At 39.2% G+C, this 19652-nt stretch overlaps 2 protein-coding genes and 1 pseudogene across 3 annotated transcripts; 2 read left to right on the top strand and 1 right to left on the bottom strand.

The window, feature by feature from the left end:
- Window positions 1–6243: 6243 nt before the first annotated feature.
- Window positions 6244–10690, bottom strand: LOC120716009 (annotated as a pseudogene).
- A 510-nt stretch (window positions 10691–11200) lies between these two features.
- Window positions 11201–14965, top strand: LOC120715999 (ADP-ribosylation factor 4-like). 2 transcript variants are annotated; one of them, XM_040003340.1, is made up of 7 exons: window positions 11201–11282; window positions 11341–11456; window positions 12049–12129; window positions 12226–12335; window positions 12442–12513; window positions 12765–12887; window positions 13062–14965. In XM_040003340.1, exons 2-7 carry the CDS (start codon window positions 11390–11392, stop codon window positions 13146–13148), a joined length of 540 nt encoding a protein of 179 aa, XP_039859274.1. In that variant the 5' UTR covers window positions 11201–11282; window positions 11341–11389; the 3' UTR covers window positions 13149–14965. The 2 variants fall into 2 exon arrangements, with proteins under 2 accessions (XP_039859274.1, XP_039859282.1); XM_040003348.1 differs by lacking the exon at window positions 11201–11282 and having other exon boundaries at window positions 11283–11456.
- A 1381-nt stretch (window positions 14966–16346) lies between these two features.
- On the top strand, window positions 16347–18827 carry LOC120716015 (tripartite motif-containing protein 16-like protein). The gene is made up of 2 exons (XM_040003375.1): window positions 16347–16786; window positions 17021–18827. Exons 1-2 carry the CDS (start codon window positions 16489–16491, stop codon window positions 18178–18180), a joined length of 1458 nt encoding a protein of 485 aa, XP_039859309.1. The 5' UTR covers window positions 16347–16488; the 3' UTR covers window positions 18181–18827.
- Window positions 18828–19652: the final 825 nt, after the last annotated feature.

Here is a 19652-nt window from a genome sequence, read left to right as displayed (position 1 = left end):
GTCAGTTGAGTTTTATTTATGTAGAGCTGTTTCACAGGAATGATCATCTCAAAGTGCGTTTTGTTATAAGCTAAAGACATTAGTGAGAGGATCCTGACAATCAAATGAGGCTGTATGAGCAAACACTTGGTGGCAGGGAGGAAGAAAGAACTTCATTTTAACAGCAAGAGATCTCTAACAGAACTATTTCGGTCGTTGGTTTGTTACGTTGATTTGGTGGGTTTGCAGTGATATCATGATATGACTTGATCATCAAGGGTTTGCCAACTGTGGATTTTACAGCCATTAAAAAGAATATCTACTGTGGACATATATGATCTCTTGATTTTCATCAGCTGAAGGCTTTTCAGGGAGCTTTTAGAACAGCCTTATAATAAGTAATTCCAATCAATAGTGCATCCTAGAAGCTTCAGTATGTCTCTGATTTACTTGGCAGAGGAAAGAAGGCATTCTTAGTTTGCTTGTTAAAGAAAATGTTCTTGGTCAAGAATAATCGATTCTTATAGCTGTCAAGGTAATGCCATCCAGACTCTCTCTATATATATATTAATATTAGTGGTACTATTATACTGCCATAGTGCCTAATTTTTCTATTAATAAGCAAATCTTAACAAGAAATCATAAATCAATGTTATTGTATCAGCCTATCAGTGACTAAATGGTGTGTCAACCAACGACTGAATACGTATATATCTCAAATGAAAGAACAGAAACTCAAAGTTTAACACTATTGCTTGATGGGAAAACACAGACTGCTGGAACATGTTAGCATTAGCAGGGATCGTGTTAAAGAATGCAAAGCAAGAGAAAGAAGCTGAGGTATGCCAAGTTACTCATGACCTGGACTGCAAATCAGGTGCAAAAGGTTTGATGGACTGATGACTCCAAATTTAGTCTAAATCATCATCATCATATGCAGAGGAGGTCAGGAGAGCGCTACAGCAGTGAGTGTCTATAGCTGTCTATAAAACACGGTGGAGGCAGCAAGTTTGCTAGTCTGCAGCATTCAGATCCACCCCAAAGACTGTTCAGTGCTCAGAGAAACTGCACTATATCCAAGAGCTGCATCTGAGCCTCTACAGGCCTCAGACAGCATGTTAAATGTTAACATTCATGACAGTATAATTAGAAAAAGACCAAAGAAGTATGGCTTGTTTGGAGGGGCTGCCAGGAGAAAGCTTCTTCTCTTAAAAGAACACAACAACTCGGCTGCAAATTTGCCCTTGAAGAAGACTTCTGCAGCAACGTCTTTTTAACAGATGAGACCAAAGCGAAGGTTTGGCCATCATGCACAGCAGTACCTTCAGCAAAAATCAAACACAGCATAAACACCTCAATCCAGCTGTCAAGCATGCTGATTTGAGGGTGGTGATTTGAGCTTGTTCTCCAGCCACAAGAGATAGGCACCTTGCAGTCGACAAACTCGTCTGTATGCCAAAGTTTTCTAGAGTCAAATGTCAGGCCATCTGTCTGACAGCTAAAGCTTCTCCTAAATCAGGCCATGCAACAGGATAATGACCCCGGGTACAGCAGCAAATCTACAGCATGGAAGCCCAGACCTCAACCTGACAGAAATGCTGTGTATAATGGTAGGCTTGCAAATGTCAATGAATTGAAGCAGCTGAAGTTATTGCTGCTAACTGCTGGTTCTGTAAACTACTTAATCGCAGAATGATTGCGATGTTGAACTAAAAAACAAATGTCTGTATCCTAAATTGTGGATATCCTATTGCGGTGCTCTAAACTGTAACACTAAATGTGATACAGAATGTTTTCTTTTGTATATATTATTTTACATCCAGTGGTTAATATATACCAAAGAGTATATATTTTCATTATGCTCAACAAAATTTGGGACTAAAATCTGGATTTAGATACATGAAAGCTTCTTGCTCATTTTGTGCCATGTACTGTCACATACGCTAAGTCTAATTACACAATGATTGCCTGAGCCTATTCTTGTTAAATGATGAAAAACCCAAAGGCACGTTTCAGCAGTGGATCTGTGTGAAATCAGCAACTTGCAAAACGAAATCAAAATGTGGGCTATTGAGTCGAAAAACAAAAATCGCAACAAAGTTCAACTAAAACCGCAATTCAATCATCTGAGCAGCTTTACTCATGAAATGATAACAGTTAGCTGAATTTACAGTGGCTTGCAAAAGTATTCGGCCCCCTTGAACTTTTCCACATTTTGTCACATTACAGCCACAAACATGAATCAATTTTATTGAAATTCCCCGTGAAAGACCAACACAAAGTGGTGTACACGTGAGAAGTGGAACGAAAATCATACATGATTCCAAACATTTTTTTTACAAATAAATAACTGCAAAGTGGGGTGTGCGTAATTATTCAGCCCCCTTTGGTCTGAGTGAAGTCAGTTGCCCATAGGCATTGCCTGATGAGTGCTAATGACTAAATAAAGTCAATCTAATGTCAGTACAAATACAGCAGCTCTGTGACTTGTGTATGGTCACAGAACATCCACAATTGACTCCTGGAAGAAGTATGGAGCGAACTCCAGGATAAAAAAAACTTACTATAGCTCCACAAAATTTGGGTTCGGGAGAAAATTCAGGGGGAAGTAGAATGGGAGGGAGAGCCTTCAGTTTTCAGGCCCCTCTTCTGTGGAACCAGCTTCCAGTCAGGAGACAGACACTGTCTCTACTTTTAAGATTAGGCTTAAAACTTTCCTTTTTGCTAAAGCATATAGTCAGGGCTGGTTAAGGTGACCCTGAATCCTGTACACTGCTGGAGAGTATTTCCTTTTCGGTCACCTTTCTCACTCAACATGTGTTAATAGACTTCTCTGCTGAATCACACTTGTTATTAATCTCTGGATCTCGTCCACAGCATGTGTTTCATCCTGTCTTCCTTCTCTCTCCCCATCAGAGGGAGCATTCAAAGAGCTGTGCGGACGGACGCCTGATGTCGGAGTTTTGTCACTTCCACAAGTTGTAAAATGTTTTGCAGATCCATTGCAGACCCCCTGCACTAGCCTGTCCTTACCTTACCTCGCCTCTGCCTGTGATCACCGCCCGCGTCTGTATTTACTGTGTATCAAGTAAGCTCTCCAACTCTCCCTGTTTACATATGTTCACCCCCTGGCTTGCGGCGCAGTTCCCTAAATCTGTTTTGTCCCTCATCCTCAGGTCACTCCAGTGCGCCACCCATCCTCCTGCATGCAGCGGCTCTGTTTCATTCCCTCTCGGTCCTCGCACGTTTACCCGATCACTGTAAATAGCCCCGTCCCTTGTAAATATCCCCTATCACTGTAAATAAAACAGCATTTACTGCAACCGCCGAGCCTGTGTGTGTTTCTGCTACTGAGTCCAGCCGTTATAGTCAGTCACCTAACATAAAGTAGGGAAACTGTCACGGTTCTGCTGTGTGGCAGGCAGGTTTAGGACTCAAATGCAGGACTCAGATCACAAAAGAGTTAAACTTCGAGAGGCAGCTTTTATTGCCGCTGAACATCCAAACACGATGAGAAAGAACATATAACCAAAAACTGGAAACTAGAAACTAAGGCCTGAGGGAAAAAAAGAAACAACAGGAAACTAGGAAGCTATTAAACTTGGAAATAACTGGGGACACGGAGAGCACGGAGAAATACACACAGCACAAAGGAGTGGTAGAAGTACGATGACGAGCACTGGAGGACACACACTGTAAATACACAGGAACAAGAGGGAATGAGGAATTGACCTCACGAGACAGGGGAAGCGAAACTAGAAACGCTGACATGAAACAGACTTTCAAAGCTAAACAGGAAACAGCCAACAGACACAGACCCAGACCTGACACTGAACCAAAAGGGACACATGAACCAAACCTAAAAACTAGAAATCACAGAACAAAGAACTAGAGCACTAGAAATACAGAGAAAGAAACCCAGACACTAATTGTGATAACAATGAGGAAAATCAAACATCAAATCAGAACACAAGAAGTCATTTACAGCAAAGAAATCCTTAACAAAATAACACAGGGTCACCGACCCAGGACCGTGACAGAAACACTGAGCAGGTGGACACACAATCATGAGGGACGAGGCAAAACTGAACCAAGACAAACTGTGAAAAAATAAAAATAAATGTAAAGCATAAAAGATCAGGAAGTAACTGAACACAGGGAAGTACAGAAATACAGACTTGACTCAGAAATCACAGGAGTGCAGGAAAAACAAACTCAGGGGCATAAATATGATTACAAATTCTCAAAGGAAACTGAGAATAAAATCATGAAGAGAAATAAAATAGAACTTGAGCTGAAGTGACACTCTGTGCTACTTTAAAAAGTATTGTCACTTTTTCTTATTTCCACTGTTTTGATTCCCTCTCTAGTCCCTGTTTGATTCTTAGTTGTGGATTAAGCATGAATGTGTGCTGCACTTAGATCTTCAACAAATCTGACACCTCCAGAATCAAGCAAGGCCATTTCACAAAACACCGAACTGCTCCTTTAAAGCACAATATAGCACCTTAACAGATATCATTCATTACTCTCTCTCCACCACCTCTGTATTGTTGTTTTCCATAATAAACACACAAAAACAACCACAACACATAAAAATGAATAATTAGCTTCAGATTTTAATTTTCTGTCCAAATCTGTGTCTCAAATTTTTACTTAATCTTATTTCTGGTGCATTCACAGCCACATGCAGAGACATCTGAAGTGCACCTTGGCTAATCAGTGTAAATTCACACTGGTGATAAAGCTGAGTGTGGAAGGGTGGAAAAGAAGCACTTTTTGGCACTTTACCTTCATTTTTTATCAATCAAGGTTGCTGTTTGGATAAGATGTGGCAGTTTTCCGCTACGTGCACAACACAAAGTCATGCACAGCCTGAGGGAGCATGGACGTGTCCAAAGTGAGTGTAAAATTAGTTTCCCATCTTGCTTCATAAACAAAACCACACACCGAAATCAATTCAAACATTTAATTTCAAAACACAGTTAATCACTGTCAAGTCTTTTATGACTGGATTATTTTCTACTAATTACCCTACTCCGTCCCTACCCTGTCATCATTAAAACAACTGTTGTCTTTTTTCCTCCTCCACGCTGAAAAATCTCAGCTTCTCTTCCTTCAGGCCACGCTCTTGCTCAGCTTCCCCGATTGGCTGTTTTGCCTGCATGTCATAGGAGTCCTCCATGACTGCCCTTCCTCTGTTAGAATAGCTGATGTAGGACCAGGAGACGACAGAGCCGTTGTAAGACCTAAAAACACAAGGCCGATTATAAATAAAAATAATTTTGTTTAAAAATAGATTATGGATGTTAGATATAGGGACAGCTTTTGGTGGCAGTGTAATGCAAACTCATCAGCACACAATTATAATTGCAAAGGACACATTTGGGCAAAATATGGTGGTCCTAAAGAAACAATTCACTCAAAAAACAGTAAAAGATAAATTGTCTGATTCTTATACAGCACATTTCTACTCTGAGCACTAAAAGTAGCACTTTCTCTACATAAGTGCTTTCTGTTCAACATTCATACACATTCACTGGATGTATCACAGAGTAAAGTGGAGTTAGTGTCTTGCCCAAAGATATTTGGCACACAGACTGGAGCAGCCAGGGATCAAACTACCTTCCCTTCGATGACCTCCTCTACCTCCTGAGCTGCAGCCACTGAACCAGGTACCAACCAGGCACCGCGCTCACATAGATGACTTCAGGTATGCACTGTTATTTAACTTGATTCCAAAAGAGGGCGCTCCATGCCCAGATAAACTTTTTCCGTGATGACCATCAGCTGATGGTTGAACATTTCTACTTTGTGCTACATATTTTAACATGAGATGTCATGCAAAGAGATGACAGAAAGATAACTATTGTTCTCATTAACAAATGAAGCAGACTTCTCACACCCATTGTGTAACATTATGATGAGTTTATTTCTTCATGTATTAGACAATTTTTTTTTTAAGTATTGGGAATAAAACACACTTAAAATCAGTCTTAATGCAGTGATGATGGTCTGTGCTGCAGTGAGGTTTAAGTTAGCTGTACATGTAAAACTGGAACACACACACACACACAGGATCTTACCCGTAGTAGCCTTTAGTGATGTAGTAGAAAACTTCTTTATAGTTCAGAGGATAATCCCACACGTGGACGTCTGTCAGCTGACCATCAAAACCCGGGAAGTCAGGCTGCTGGCTCACCTGCCCACACATACTGAACACACACACACAAACGCACACACAGTGAAGGTTTTATTGGCTAACAGGGGTGTTTGCTTGTGTTTTTTTTTTAGGAGGAAATGCTAACTGCTGTAGACCTGAAATATGATTGATCTGTATATTTTGTTACCCATATTTCCATAGTTTGCATTCTGAGTGAAAAAAAAAAGGCTTTTAAACTTTTAGAAAGGTTACAGCTTCCTCACTGTTATGGATGCAGTAACTTTTCCACTCGCCTCAAGTCTGAAAGATGTTAATAAATAAAAGTGCTTCCTTTTCTATGCTACGTATTTAAACTAAACATGTGGGTGTATGTGGGTGTCTACACACTAATTCTAATAATTCTCACCTGAGTGGGCAGCACCTTCCTGACGCTCATGTACACACCATTGAACAGCTGGACCACACCTTTACTGGTGTCCACAGTGAGGCAGACACTGGTCCAGATGTCCTGTTTAATGTCCGGCCATGAATACACAATGGGTTCCAGGCCCACGCTGTTGTGATCCTGATATGATAGTGTGAATACGTCAGCGCTACCCTGCAGCTTTAGAGTGGATTTCTTTGGACTGACAGTGAAGAGCGGGAAGGAACAAATCACAAATGAGGTCTGTTCACAGTTAAAGTCATTATAACTGATTGAATTTAACCACTTTTTACATGGTTTGGTTTGGTAGTCTTTTCTAAAATTTCCTATTAGTATTCTGAATGTCTTTTCTCCTCCTCATGCCAACCCATTAAAAAAAAAAAATGGAGACATTTCAGCTGACTCAAAACACTAAATGTCTGCTGTAGGAACATGGGCAATATGAAAGACAAATATAGTTTTTGGGTCTGAACAGTGAAGTCCTCACAGTTTGTAAGTGCATTGTAATGGCCACCAGGGGGCGATACCTGTGGCTGCAAAAAGACTGCTTGTCCTACAGATTCTATGCAAAAACATCCCTCTGCCCTGACCCCACTAAACACTCAGGTCATATTGAATAAAACCGTCAGTCCATTTAGTTCATTATGGTCATTTTAAGAGCCTGGCTATCCTTGTGATTGACAAGACATTATCCAATGAGCTGATTGTTTCAAAACAATCAGCTCATTGGTGATGGTGAAAAAAAGAAAAAAAAACTGAACTGAACTCGAGGCTTCACAGCAGTAGTTCATTAACCAACGCATGACGTCCATCTTATGGTGTCTCTATCAGAGATATAACAGCAGATATAAAATACTCCATCTTTGGTCCCTCCTGCTGAGGATTTAACCACAATCGTGTCTCAAATCTCATTCGTCCATATTTACAAGTGCACAGCTGGGTTCACATGACAGCTGTATGAAGCGCTACATTTGCTGTCAAATATCTTTGTGATGAGGCAGATTTAACAGTTGCAAAGGATCCTACACGCTCCTTCTGGATTCACTGCTCGCTCATAGAAAGTAAAGCAGAAATCCTCGTCACCCCAACATCTGCTACTGTTTCAGGATCTCATTAGAGAGCCAGTCCAGACCTTCAACCAGACCGGTGCCGCTGACGGCGCAGGACGGCTGGATCGACCACTGCACAGACACAGAAGAATGAAAATATTAACAAGACACAGAAACAATAGGGCTACAAACAGCATTCATCAACGTCTTCAACTTGTAATGAATCGTTTTAGCTAATTACCCTTTCATAATAACTGCATGTGGGTTCAGTTTGGGGCATGGCTGCTTTGACTGACAGGTGTGCCAACACAGATAATACCTGTCTTGTTCTTCTTGTATGTTATTAATCTGTTTCTCAGCACTAATCAGCAAATCTGTGTGTTGCCCCCTGCACAGTTTATGCAAATCAAGTCACTTTAATCACACTGCTAACCACATGTGGAAGACAGAAAACTCTGGAGCCAAACTTCTCCCATGCTCAGCAGAAGCTGGGGACACCTACCGGCTGTGACACTCCTTTTAAACTCAGGGCCTCGATGATGTCACTGACCGACATGGCTCTGGGTAAATCCTGCTTGTTAGCAAAGACCAGCACGGCCACGCCCTTCAGCTCATCCTCCTGCAACTGCAACAGGACAGTAAAACTAACTTTAACACGAGTCTGATGATGGTCTATTTCAAACTCAGACCTCTGACTGGTACTGTGTGGATTAAAAGCTGAATGAAGCAGTGTCGAAGTACCAAAGTCGTTAAAAGTTAACTAAAACGAAACTAAACTACAAGTAAAAATAAAAACATTCTAGTTAACTAAAGTAAAAGCTAAATTAATGAAAACTGATGAAAAACAAAACTATGGATAAGTTTAAATCTTTTTACCAGTGTGTGCAGCTCCTCAGATGCCTCTTTGATCCTCTCCGGGTCGTTGCTGTCGACCACAAATATCAAACCCTGAAGACAAACAGACAATATTTAAAAGCTCCTCACTGCAGCTGCTTCATAAAACACAAACACAGACTCCTGGGTTAAACGCCTGTGTTTACAGCAGCAGTCTCACCTGTGTGTTAACGTAGTAATGTCTCCACAGCGGCCTGATGATCGTCTGCCCACCAACATCCCAAAACTGTGAAGCTGATGTTCTTATACTCCACAGTCTCCACATTAAACCCTGCACACACACACACACACACAGAACCATGTTTATTATTATTTAACTCTTTTATATTTCTCTCTCATAACAAGATGGAGGTTAAAAATGCTGACCAATAGTTGGGATCGTGGTCACGACCTCGCCCAGCTTCAGTTTGTACAGCAGGGTGGTTTTACCTGCAGCATCCAGACCCACTGCAGAAACACAAACACACACAGACACACACAAGTGTTACTGTTGAAAATACAACACATATTCAGCTGTCAAATATGAGTTTGGGGGCAAAGGATGCAGACATGTTACTTAAGTGAAGGCAATACATAAAATATCCACTTAGAACAACTTTCATTTGAGAACCCCTAGTTTCTGAGGGGCAGCCAATAAGGAAGAAGAAAGGGAGGAACTACAACATCTTGCCTCAGACAGAGGATGAACCTGGCTGCACTAAGGCCCAGTATTAAACAAATAAGGATTATTTGGAACTGTCAATCATGCAAAGCTGCTCCAGCAGAGTCTAAGAACAAAAACAAGAACATTCCCTTGTGTATTGTTATGCTACACATCAGTAATATCAATTATATTCTATGGCTGCTGATGCATTAACGTAAAGTAGTATTTTAGTTATATAGCTTGCAGCTGATTACCATCACTTAACATCACAAGTCACATTTTATAAGATGAACACAGGTTCTGTATGTAAACCATCATCAGTTAAGTACCTGTAATACAAATAAAAGTACGTAATACTTATACCTAGCCACACATACTGTAGTACTTATTATTCTTCACATTCCAATGTATTCAGTGTATTATGTAATATGGCAACAGCAAATAAGGGCAGGCTATGTAAAAATATTCATTTGCAATGCAAACTGTGGGCATCATAGAGTCCCAGAAAGATTTTTTCATTAGAAGAAATTTGAATGAATCAAAGCTGAGGCTCAAGTTTGCAAAAACTGCACAACAGCTTTCTTCTGAAGTTGCTCAGTTTAAGAAAAAGTTTCTTTACGTTGTTAATGACATGTTGTTGTTTTTGTTTGCTTGCGCTTGATTGTCATAGTAATATTTTTTTAATAAGTAAAGAAAAATATAAGTCTGAAACGATTAATTAATAATTAAAAGTCAAATATATTCAAGGTCAACCTTAACTATCTAATAAAGCTTATCCTAAACTGAGATAAGATAAAAATGACTTTATAGTCTCCTTTGAGTGAAAATCGTTTGAATCAGTCACCACAAAGAAACCCCTCAAACAGATGCACTATACAGATAATTACAGATGTTATAGATAAATACTGTAGGTGATAAAGATAAGAACCATAACTTTTAAACTTATTTGCTCTTTGTAAGTAGAAAACAACCAAAAAGTGAGGAGAAAACTTAACAAAACTGCAGACTTTGCTTGTACGGGACTACAACTACAGCGATATCAGTAAGAACTCGGCATACTGGAAGCTCTGATAATTAAGCTAACATTAACTCACCCATCAAAATCCTGACGGGATGCTTGGAGAAGAGTCTGGAGAAAATGTGTGAGATGATGACGCCCATGGTTCAGGTAAACCTCAGATAGAAAGTGTCTCTCAGGTAGAAAGCCTCTCCACTCGCTGTGCCTCTTTGTGTCTTTGCATGTGTGTGTCGGTGTTTTGTAGCGCTCCAGCGTGTTGTTTTGGTCTGTGTATGTGTTATCCATGGTGTCATCAAGACTGCTGTCAAATCTGGACACGGTGGAACTAGTAACACCACCGGAAAACACTGGAAAAATCAACTTCCGCTAATCCAGCTTTCAAACTAAGAGAGCTTTCGAGCCGTTGGAATTGTTTCGTTTTCTTCTTCTTCTTCTTATCGTTTTTATTATTTGGAACCAACTAAGCAATAAAATGACTTTTGAAACCTGACTGGAGATCATAACTAACACATACAATCTACTCACATTAAGAAAATAAACACTTGCATATCAAAAAGTGGTAACTGAGGATCAAGAGCACAATTTTCCATTTCACATATAGTTGCCTTTACAAAACTTTAGAGTTTTAACTTTAGCAAACAAGGTAAAAATGGAAGATGTATTACAGTGTTTTTGTTCCTCTGTTCCCATTTTGTTAAAGAAATGTTTTGCAATTTAATGCGCAGAACAATTAAATTTGTTTTGCATATGAATAAAACAATCTTTAAATTGTTCAATCAGGTTTTGTTGCATTTCCATGACATAATTTAAGTAAAAATGATGCAGTGCTGTGTAACAGTAATCTTGTTCCTGAGTTTATTGTTCTAACTTCTGATATCTCTGATTCTGTTTTCCAATAATTCCAACGGCTCGAAAGCGCTCTTAATTTGAAAGCTGGATTAGCGGAAGTTGAGTTTTCCAGTGTTTTCCGGTGTTGTTGCTAGTTCCACCGTGTCCAGATTTGACAGCAGTCTTGATGACACCATGGATAACACATACACAGAGCAAAACAACACGATGCAGCGCTATAAAACACCGACACACACATGCAAAGACACAAAGAGGCACAGCGAGCGGAGAGGCTTTCTACCTGAGAGACACTTTCTACCTGAGAGACACTTTCTACCTGAGAGACACTTTCTACCTGAGAGACACTTTCTACCTGAGGCTTACCTGAATCATGGGCGTCATCATCTCACACATTTTCTCTAGACTCTTCTCCAAGCATCCCGTCAGGATTTTGATGGGTGAGTTAATACTTGTTATGACAACAACATGCAATTTTATTCTTTCTGACACATTGTGATGTAATTTAAACTGACATGAGTCTCGTGTAGTTTAATTATCAAAGCTTTCAGGATTATTACTTATTGTCTCTGCAGTTTTTGCCATTTTTCGCCTCAGTTTTTGCTTACTTCTTATTTACAAAGTGAAAATAACATTAACAGTAATGATCTTTATATTTATAATTCACCTATAGTATGTAAAATATGTGAGAACTTCCTCTGCAGTGTGAAGACATTTTCTTTACATATTCTAAGTGTTATTATTACTAATTACTATTTGTGTGGCCTGAACAAAGAAAGAAAAATCAATCCATTAATTAAATATAAAAAAAAACATTAATAACAAAAAAGCAAGCTAAAAACAAAAAACTGAGCAATATTAAGATCGTATGTGGTTTTTATCAACTTTGTTTAGTTGTTCTAAGTGGATATTTTATGTATTGCCTTCACTTAAGTAACATGTCTGCATCCTTTGCCCCTAAACTCATATTTGACAGCTGAATATGTGTTGTGTTTTCAACAGTAACATGTGTGTGTGTTTGTGTTTCTGCAGTGGGTCTGGATGCTGCAGGTAAAACCACCCTGCTGTACAAACTGAAGCTGGGCGAGGTCGTCGCCACCCTCCCAACTATTGGTCAGCATTTTTAACCTCCATCTTTCTGTTATGAGAGAGAAATATAAAAGAGTTAAATAATAATAAACATGGTTCCGTGTGTGTGTGCGTGTGCAGGGTTTAATGTGGAGACTGTGGAGTATAAGAACATCAGCTTCACAGTTTGGGATGTTGGTGGTCAGACGATCATCAGGCCGCTGTGGAGACATTACTACGTTAACACACAGGTGAGACTGCTGCTGTAAACACAGGCGTTTAACCCAGGAGTCTGTGTTTGTGTTTTATGAAGCAGCTGCAGTGAGGAGCTTTTAAATATTGTCTGTTTGTCTTCAGGGTTTGATATTTGTGGTCGACAGCAACGACCCGGAGAGGATCAAAGAGGCATCTGAGGAGCTGCACACACTGGTAAAAAGATTTAAACTTATCCATAGTTTTGTTTTTCATCAGTTTTCATTAATTTAGCTTTTACTTTAGTTAACTAGAATGTTTTTATTTTTACTTGTAGTTTAGTTTCGTTTTAGTTAACTTTTAACGACTTTGGTACTTCGACACTGCTTCATTCAGCTTTTAATCCACACAGTACCAGTCAGAGGTCTGAGTTTGAAATAGACCATCATCAGACTCGTGTTAAAGTTAGTTTTACTGTCCTGTTGCAGTTGCAGGAGGATGAGCTGAAGGGCGTGGCCGTGCTGGTCTTTGCTAACAAGCAGGATTTACCCAGAGCCATGTCGGTCAGTGACATCATCGAGGCCCTGAGTTTAAAAGGAGTGTCACAGCCGGTAGGTGTCCCCAGCTTCTGCTGAGCATGGGAGAAGTTTGGCTCCAGAGTTTTCTGTCTTCCACATGTGGTTAGCAGTGTGATTAAAGTGACTTGGTTTGTTAGCTGCAGTCATAAACGGTTTCGGCTGTGTGCTGTGTCTTGTTAATATTTTCATCCTTCTGTGTCTGTGCAGTGGTCGGTCCAGCCGTCCTGCGCCGTCAGCGGCACCGGTCTGGTTGAAGGTCTGGACTGGCTCTCTAATGAGATCCTGAAACGGTAGCAGACATCAGGGGGACGAGGAGTTCTGCTTTACTTTGTTTGTTGAGTCTTCTGTCTTCTATGAACTGAGGTGAGAGGTGAATTCAGAAGCAGCGACTTTGCAACTGTTAAATCTGCCTCATCACAAGGACATTTGACGGGAAATGCTGTCACTCAGAGTTCTAGAAGAGACTCAAAAACAGGAGATAAAAGTCTAAACGGGGCTAATTTTTCATGAATTTTTATTAACTTTTCATTTTTTTAATCACTTTTGTTCAAACTTTCTGAGACAACACAAGCTGCTTTAAAACTGCCTCCACAGGACACACCAGAACGGTGTTTTAATTTTTCTCATCTATCAGACTTACTTTACTTACTAACGTAGTACGTAAGTTATCGAAGGTTAGCATTGTCTCAAATGGACCACGATGAGTTTTATCCTTACCACAAATGACGTTTGAAATGTTTAAACCACATTTTATGAACAGCTGCCAGAAGTTGTGCCTTTGATCGTTAAATTCACTACACGTGCCAAATAACGCCCTAACATGTGTTATGTTGTTTTTACCTGCAAAAAAACCCTCAGTGCTGCTCTTTCTTAGCTAGCTGGCACCATCATCATCACAATGAAAGTTGTTTAGCAGTCCCTCTGATGCAGCCAGTCATGTGAACCCAGCTGCGCACTCCAAATAGTGATTGTAAATATGGACGAATGAGACCAAAGATATAAAAGAATTGTATATCTACTGTTATAGCTCTGATAGACACAGCATAGATGGACATCACCCACTGCTTAATGAAATATTGCTGTGAAGCCTCAAGATTTGTTTGTTTTTTGTTTTTTTTTCACCATCACCAAATTGTTGTTTTGAAACAATCAGCTCATTGGATAATATCTTGTCAATCACAATGACAGCCTGGCTCTTAAAATGACCATAATTAAGTAAATTAATGACTGTTTTATTGAGTATGACCCGAAACCAGACATCATGAAAGTGTTTAGTGGGGTCAGGGCAGAGGGATGTTTTTGCATAGATTTTTAGGACAATCAGTCTTTTTGCAGCCACAGGTATCGCCCCCTGGTGGCTTTTACATTTACTTAAAAACTTAGGGCGTCACTGTTCAGTGAAGCCACCATTTTTCATAAGGGTTGGCACGTGGAGGACAAAAGACATTCAAAATGCTGATGGGAAATTTTAGAAAAGACCACCAAACCAAACCATGTAAAACGTGGTTAAATTCAATCAGTTATAATGACTTTAACTGTGAACAGGCCTCATTTGTGATTTGTTCCCCATTTACAAGCTGTGGCCTTAATGTAGACACGAGTTGCCTTTAGTTTAAATGATGTAGGATTTTCCATCACTGAGTGTTTTATTTAAATGATTTAAAGGCACAAGGAGGTGAAATTAATCAGAACTTTAGGATTTTTTTTTTAAGAAAATTCAAAATCGTGCACTTTATTTGATCAACAGAAGACTCTGATGGTCCCTCTCAGCTTCCTTATAACTTTCATTATTGTAAAAAAAAAAAAAATTTAACTGCACTTTTTATCTCAGGTTATTTCTTCTAATTGATTTCATTTATTTCACAAATGAACTGTTGGAGTCGTTTGTCATTGTAGTAGAAACACGTGATTTAGTGGTTATTTATGAAACATGACTGTGATGTTGAAACTTGGTGTATGAAGTAAAATTCTGGGTGAATGTTTCTGTTACGGTGTTTCTGTAGCATTGTGACTATTGTTATTTTTCACATGTATTACATAAATCTTTCTAAACATGTTTATTTTTCCAGATTCACTTTGTCATTATTGTATAATAAAGTTGTCATGGTGGAGAGGTTGTGTATCTTTGTGTTATTTTGATAAACACTGTTGGAATTTCCAGAGGGAGTTCACAATAAAATAAAGTAACATGCACTAAATGTTCACTGCCATGATATAGATAAAGTAAAGTAGGTCGACCTTTGCAAAAGTGTTTCCTTCTCACCTTCACCTACTCCACTATGCCTGAACTCTATTCTTCAACTCTCTTTTGTCTCTGTTTTGCTTTTTTAATGGACACATGGACACATCATTGGACACATCATTGGACACATCATTGCTGCACCTTGGACCCATCTGCCACACATCTCTCCCACTTTCAACTTTCTCATGCAGTACCACAGCTCCTTTCTTGATACCCTATCGTATGTAGTTTCCACAAAGAGAAAGAACTTCTCAAAAACACTCTTAAACAAAGCATCTGTGATGTTCTTTCTTGTGAAACCACAGTGCTGCTCATTGATTGTTGTCTCTTTCCCACAGTCCTCGGTGTCCAGCCTCACATATAACTCACTGTAAGCCTTTTCCTTTGTGTATGCTTGCCTCCCAATTCTACTGTCTATTTTCTTCATCTCCCTGACTAGCCCACATTTTCCTTGCTAAACTCTTTCTTTAATCACAATCAGAATCAGAAAGGGTTTTATTGCCAAATGTTGAGCAGGTTTACAACATTAGGAAATTGCTGCGGTGCTTCAGTGCAAACATACTGTCATAAATTACGCTTAAATAGACATGAAAATAAAAATAAGAATAAGAATTAAAAGTAAATACTTTCCTGTCCTCCTTCATTTCACCATCAAGTCTCCTTGTCCTCTTGACTCTGTTCAGTGGATACACCAAACAGCTAGTGCTGTACTTTTCCTAGTGAAATGTCTTCTCTACTACGCAGTGCCTGTCTTAACCCCTTGCTGAACTTTGTGCAACATTCTTCCTTATTCAACTTCCACCACTTAATCCTTGCTTCTGCTTCATTTACTTCCTCTTCTTAACATTCTCCCCTGACAACACCTTAGGTCTTCTATCCTTTCCAGATTGCTTCCTCTGTGTAAGATGTAGTCCACCTCTGTGCACCTCTGTTTTCTTGAACCAGTGCGAGTAGTGCACTTGGTGGCTCCACCGTGGCTTGTTCTGCCAGGTAAAGGTAAAAAAATAAAAAAGATGTTAAAGCTTCACTTTCAGAGATGGAAAAGATGTGATTTGGTGCTGTATAAATAAAACGGAATTGAATTAAACTAAGATTAGATTCAAAATGTAAAGTTTGATAACTAATTTTCCAAAACATGAGGAAAAATATTAAATGATTTCTAAGCTGCTACATGTCACAGCATGTCATGCTTGCATGCAAAGCATAGTCTGCATCTCATAACAGCTTTTTGTAGCTCTATCGCGATATTTCTATGGCACTTCCTCTTTACTTGCAGTTCAGCCTCATTTCCTGTGGGAGGTGGTTGAGAGCAGAGATCTGTTCCCTTCAGAGAACAGAGTTTGTTTCTGTTCAGACAAAGCGAAACTAAACGAGAGTCACTGAGAGAGTGAAATGGCACAGCACAAAAATCTAATGGACAAGGAAAAATTCTGCTGTTCAATCTGCTTGGATTTACTGACGGATCCGGTGACCATTCCCTGTGGACACAGCTACTGCATGAACTGTATTAAAACTCAATGGGATTTGGAGGATACAAAGCAAATCCACAGCTGCCCCCAGTGTAGGCAGACTTTCACACCAAGGCCTTCGCTGGTGAAGAGCACCATGTTAGCAGATTTAGTGGCTGAGCTGAAGAAGATTGGGCTCCAAGCTGCTCCTTCTGATCACAGTTATGCTGAACCTGAAGATGTGGCCTGTGATTTCTGCACTGGAGTAAAACTGAAAGCCATGAAGTCTTGTTTAATCTGTCTGGCGTCTTACTGTGAGAAACACCTCCAGCCACACTATGATTCGCTTACATTCAAGAAACACAAGCTGGTGGAGCCGTCCAAGAAGCTCCAGGACAACATCTGCTCTCGTCATGATGAGGTGATGAAGATTTATTGCCGTACTGATCATCAGAGTATCTGTTATCTCTGCTCAATGGATGAACATAAAGGCCACAACACAATCTCAGCTGCAGCAGAAAGGACTGAGAGGCAGAAGGAGCTCGAGGTGAGTCAAGAAAATATCCAGCAGAGAATCCAGGACAGAGAAAAAGATGTGAAACTCCTTCAACACGAGGTGGAGGCCATCAGTCAGTCTGCTGATAAAGCAGTGGAGGACAGTGAGAAGCTCTTCACTGAGCTGATCTGCCTCATCCAGAAAAGCTGCTCTGATGTGAAGCAGCAGATCAGATCCCAGCAGGAAACTGAAGTGAGTCGAGTCAAAGAGCTTCAGGAGAAGCTGGAGGTGGAGATCACTGAGCTGAAGAGGAAAGACACTGAGCTGAAAGCGCTCTTAAACACAGAGGATCACAACCAATTTCTACAAAATTATCTCTCACTGTCAGCACTCACTGAGTCAACAGAATCATCCAGCATCAATATCCGTCCTCTGGGGTACTTTGAAGTTGTGACAACAGCTGTGTCAGAGGTCAGAGATAGACTGCAGCACATTCTGAGAGAGAAATGCACAGACATCTCACTGATAGTCACTGAAGTGGATGTTTTACTCTCAGATCCACAAGCAGAGCCAAAGAGGAGAGCTGGATTCTTAAAATTATCACATGAAATCACACTGGATCCAAACACAGCGAACACATGGCTGCTATTATCAGAGAGGAACAGAAAAACGACAGCAATGAATAATCAACAGCCCTATTCTGATCATCCAGACAGATTCACTGATTACTGGCAGGTTCTGAGCACCGATAGACTGACTGGACGTTGTTACTGGGAAGTTGAATGGAGAGGAGGAGTTCATGTAGCAGTTGCATACAAGAATATCAACAGAGCGGGGATGGGGAATGAATGTGGATTTGGAGGTAATGCAAGATCTTGGGCATTGAAATGTTCCCAAAACAGTTATACATTTTGGCACAACAACATCCAAACCCCCATCTCAGGCCCTCAGTCCTCCAGAATAGGGGTGTACCTGGACCACTGTGCAGGTATTCTGTCTTTCTACAGCATCTCTGAAACCATGACCCTCCTCCACAGAGTGCAGACCACATTCACTCAGCCGCTCCATGCTGGACTTCGACTTAATGGTTGGTGTGTTTTTGGAGCAAGTGCCAAGTTCTGTGAACTCAAACATTTATAGTCTTTCATATTCAAGTGGGTTTAAATCTGGATTCGAAATACATTGATAACAATTCATATTCGTATTGATGCCTTTATATGTTTTTGTCTTCCAGTTTATGATGTTAACTTAATGAAGACATCAGCAGAGCTGCCTCATTACAGATGTTGCTCTCGTTAATTTGTACATGTGCGAAGAAATCTATGATACATTTGCATGTATCTGTAGGGCAAACTGAGTGTTTTTGTTGTTGTTTTCTAAATTGACAAACAAAATATAAAACTTATAATTATTGAATAGATCATTTGTTGTATGTAATGTGTGAAAATAAATGTTTTTCATACATAACAAATATTTATTTATTTTTTTTATTTTTTATTTTAAAAAAAGGTGTTTTTGATCATTTTTAATTATGGTGAAAACATACTGCATGTGTGGATCATCCCTATGCAAGAAGCTGTTTTAAGTTGATGATGAGGTGACTCATCTAGTGATGCTGTGTGATATTGCAAACTTTGGTATCAGTCCAATACCAAGTAAATACACGGTCCGTGATTGCCGATACCAATACAGATACTTTAAAACTATAAAGTAGGTTAAAAGTCAGTGGATTTTTATCCACTGATCAGTTTGCAAATCATCATCATCACTTTCCTAAATAAAACACATTTTAATGATCATAAAATGTCTGTGATTTTTACTTTTGTTCATAGGACAAAAGTAAAAATCACAGTAAAAAAAAAAAACAGTAAAAACATACCTTCCAGCTTTTCTTGTATTTGTTTCTTTTTAGACTAGGAAAATAAATTTCCTCGTCTTTAAAGCACTTTAGCTATTGTTGGTTTGAATGTGCAACGTGGTGTATATGCCCACAGTTTCAACTTTTTAGTTCAGGTTATTATAGCAATTAAGCAGTACACACTTTGTCAAACAATAAGTCTGACTTAATCAAATCACCTGAATCCTATTATTTACAAAGATACTTCTGTCCTTTATCAATCATTATATGACATTTTAATTAAGAATTTAAAAAAAAAAAAAATCATCTGTCCACTTTCCTCTGCTCTTTTATTTTAATTTGCATTTCACATAATTTTATTTTACTGTGCTCCAACCCATTTCAGAGTGTAATATTTTCATTTAACACAGCTACTTTTTTCCAAATTGGAAAAAAAGTAGCTTTATTTATATATTAAGCTTATATACACTGCAGTATTACATAAAGTATCATTTTCTACAATAATATGTAAATCATGTGACAGAAAATTATCATCATTAAATATCATCACTAGTATAAAAAAAAATTTTCAAATGAAAATGCAAAACAATTTGCAGATCCACCTTACATAGAGATAATTGGGTTTTTTTAAAAAGAAAAAAAGAAAAAAAAAAAAAGGTATACCAATATAATGACTAAAATTTACTAAATGAGCTTCATGTTTTATTAACTAAGACTTGAATGAAGTTATTGAGACTTGTAGAACAGCTGCCCC

Source organism: Simochromis diagramma, unplaced genomic scaffold, assembly GCF_900408965.1.
Source record: "Simochromis diagramma unplaced genomic scaffold, fSimDia1.1 OVJJ01000320.1, whole genome shotgun sequence".
Taxonomy (NCBI): Eukaryota; Metazoa; Chordata; class Actinopteri; order Cichliformes; family Cichlidae; genus Simochromis; species Simochromis diagramma.
This window is presented reverse-complemented; position numbering and strand designations above follow the sequence as displayed.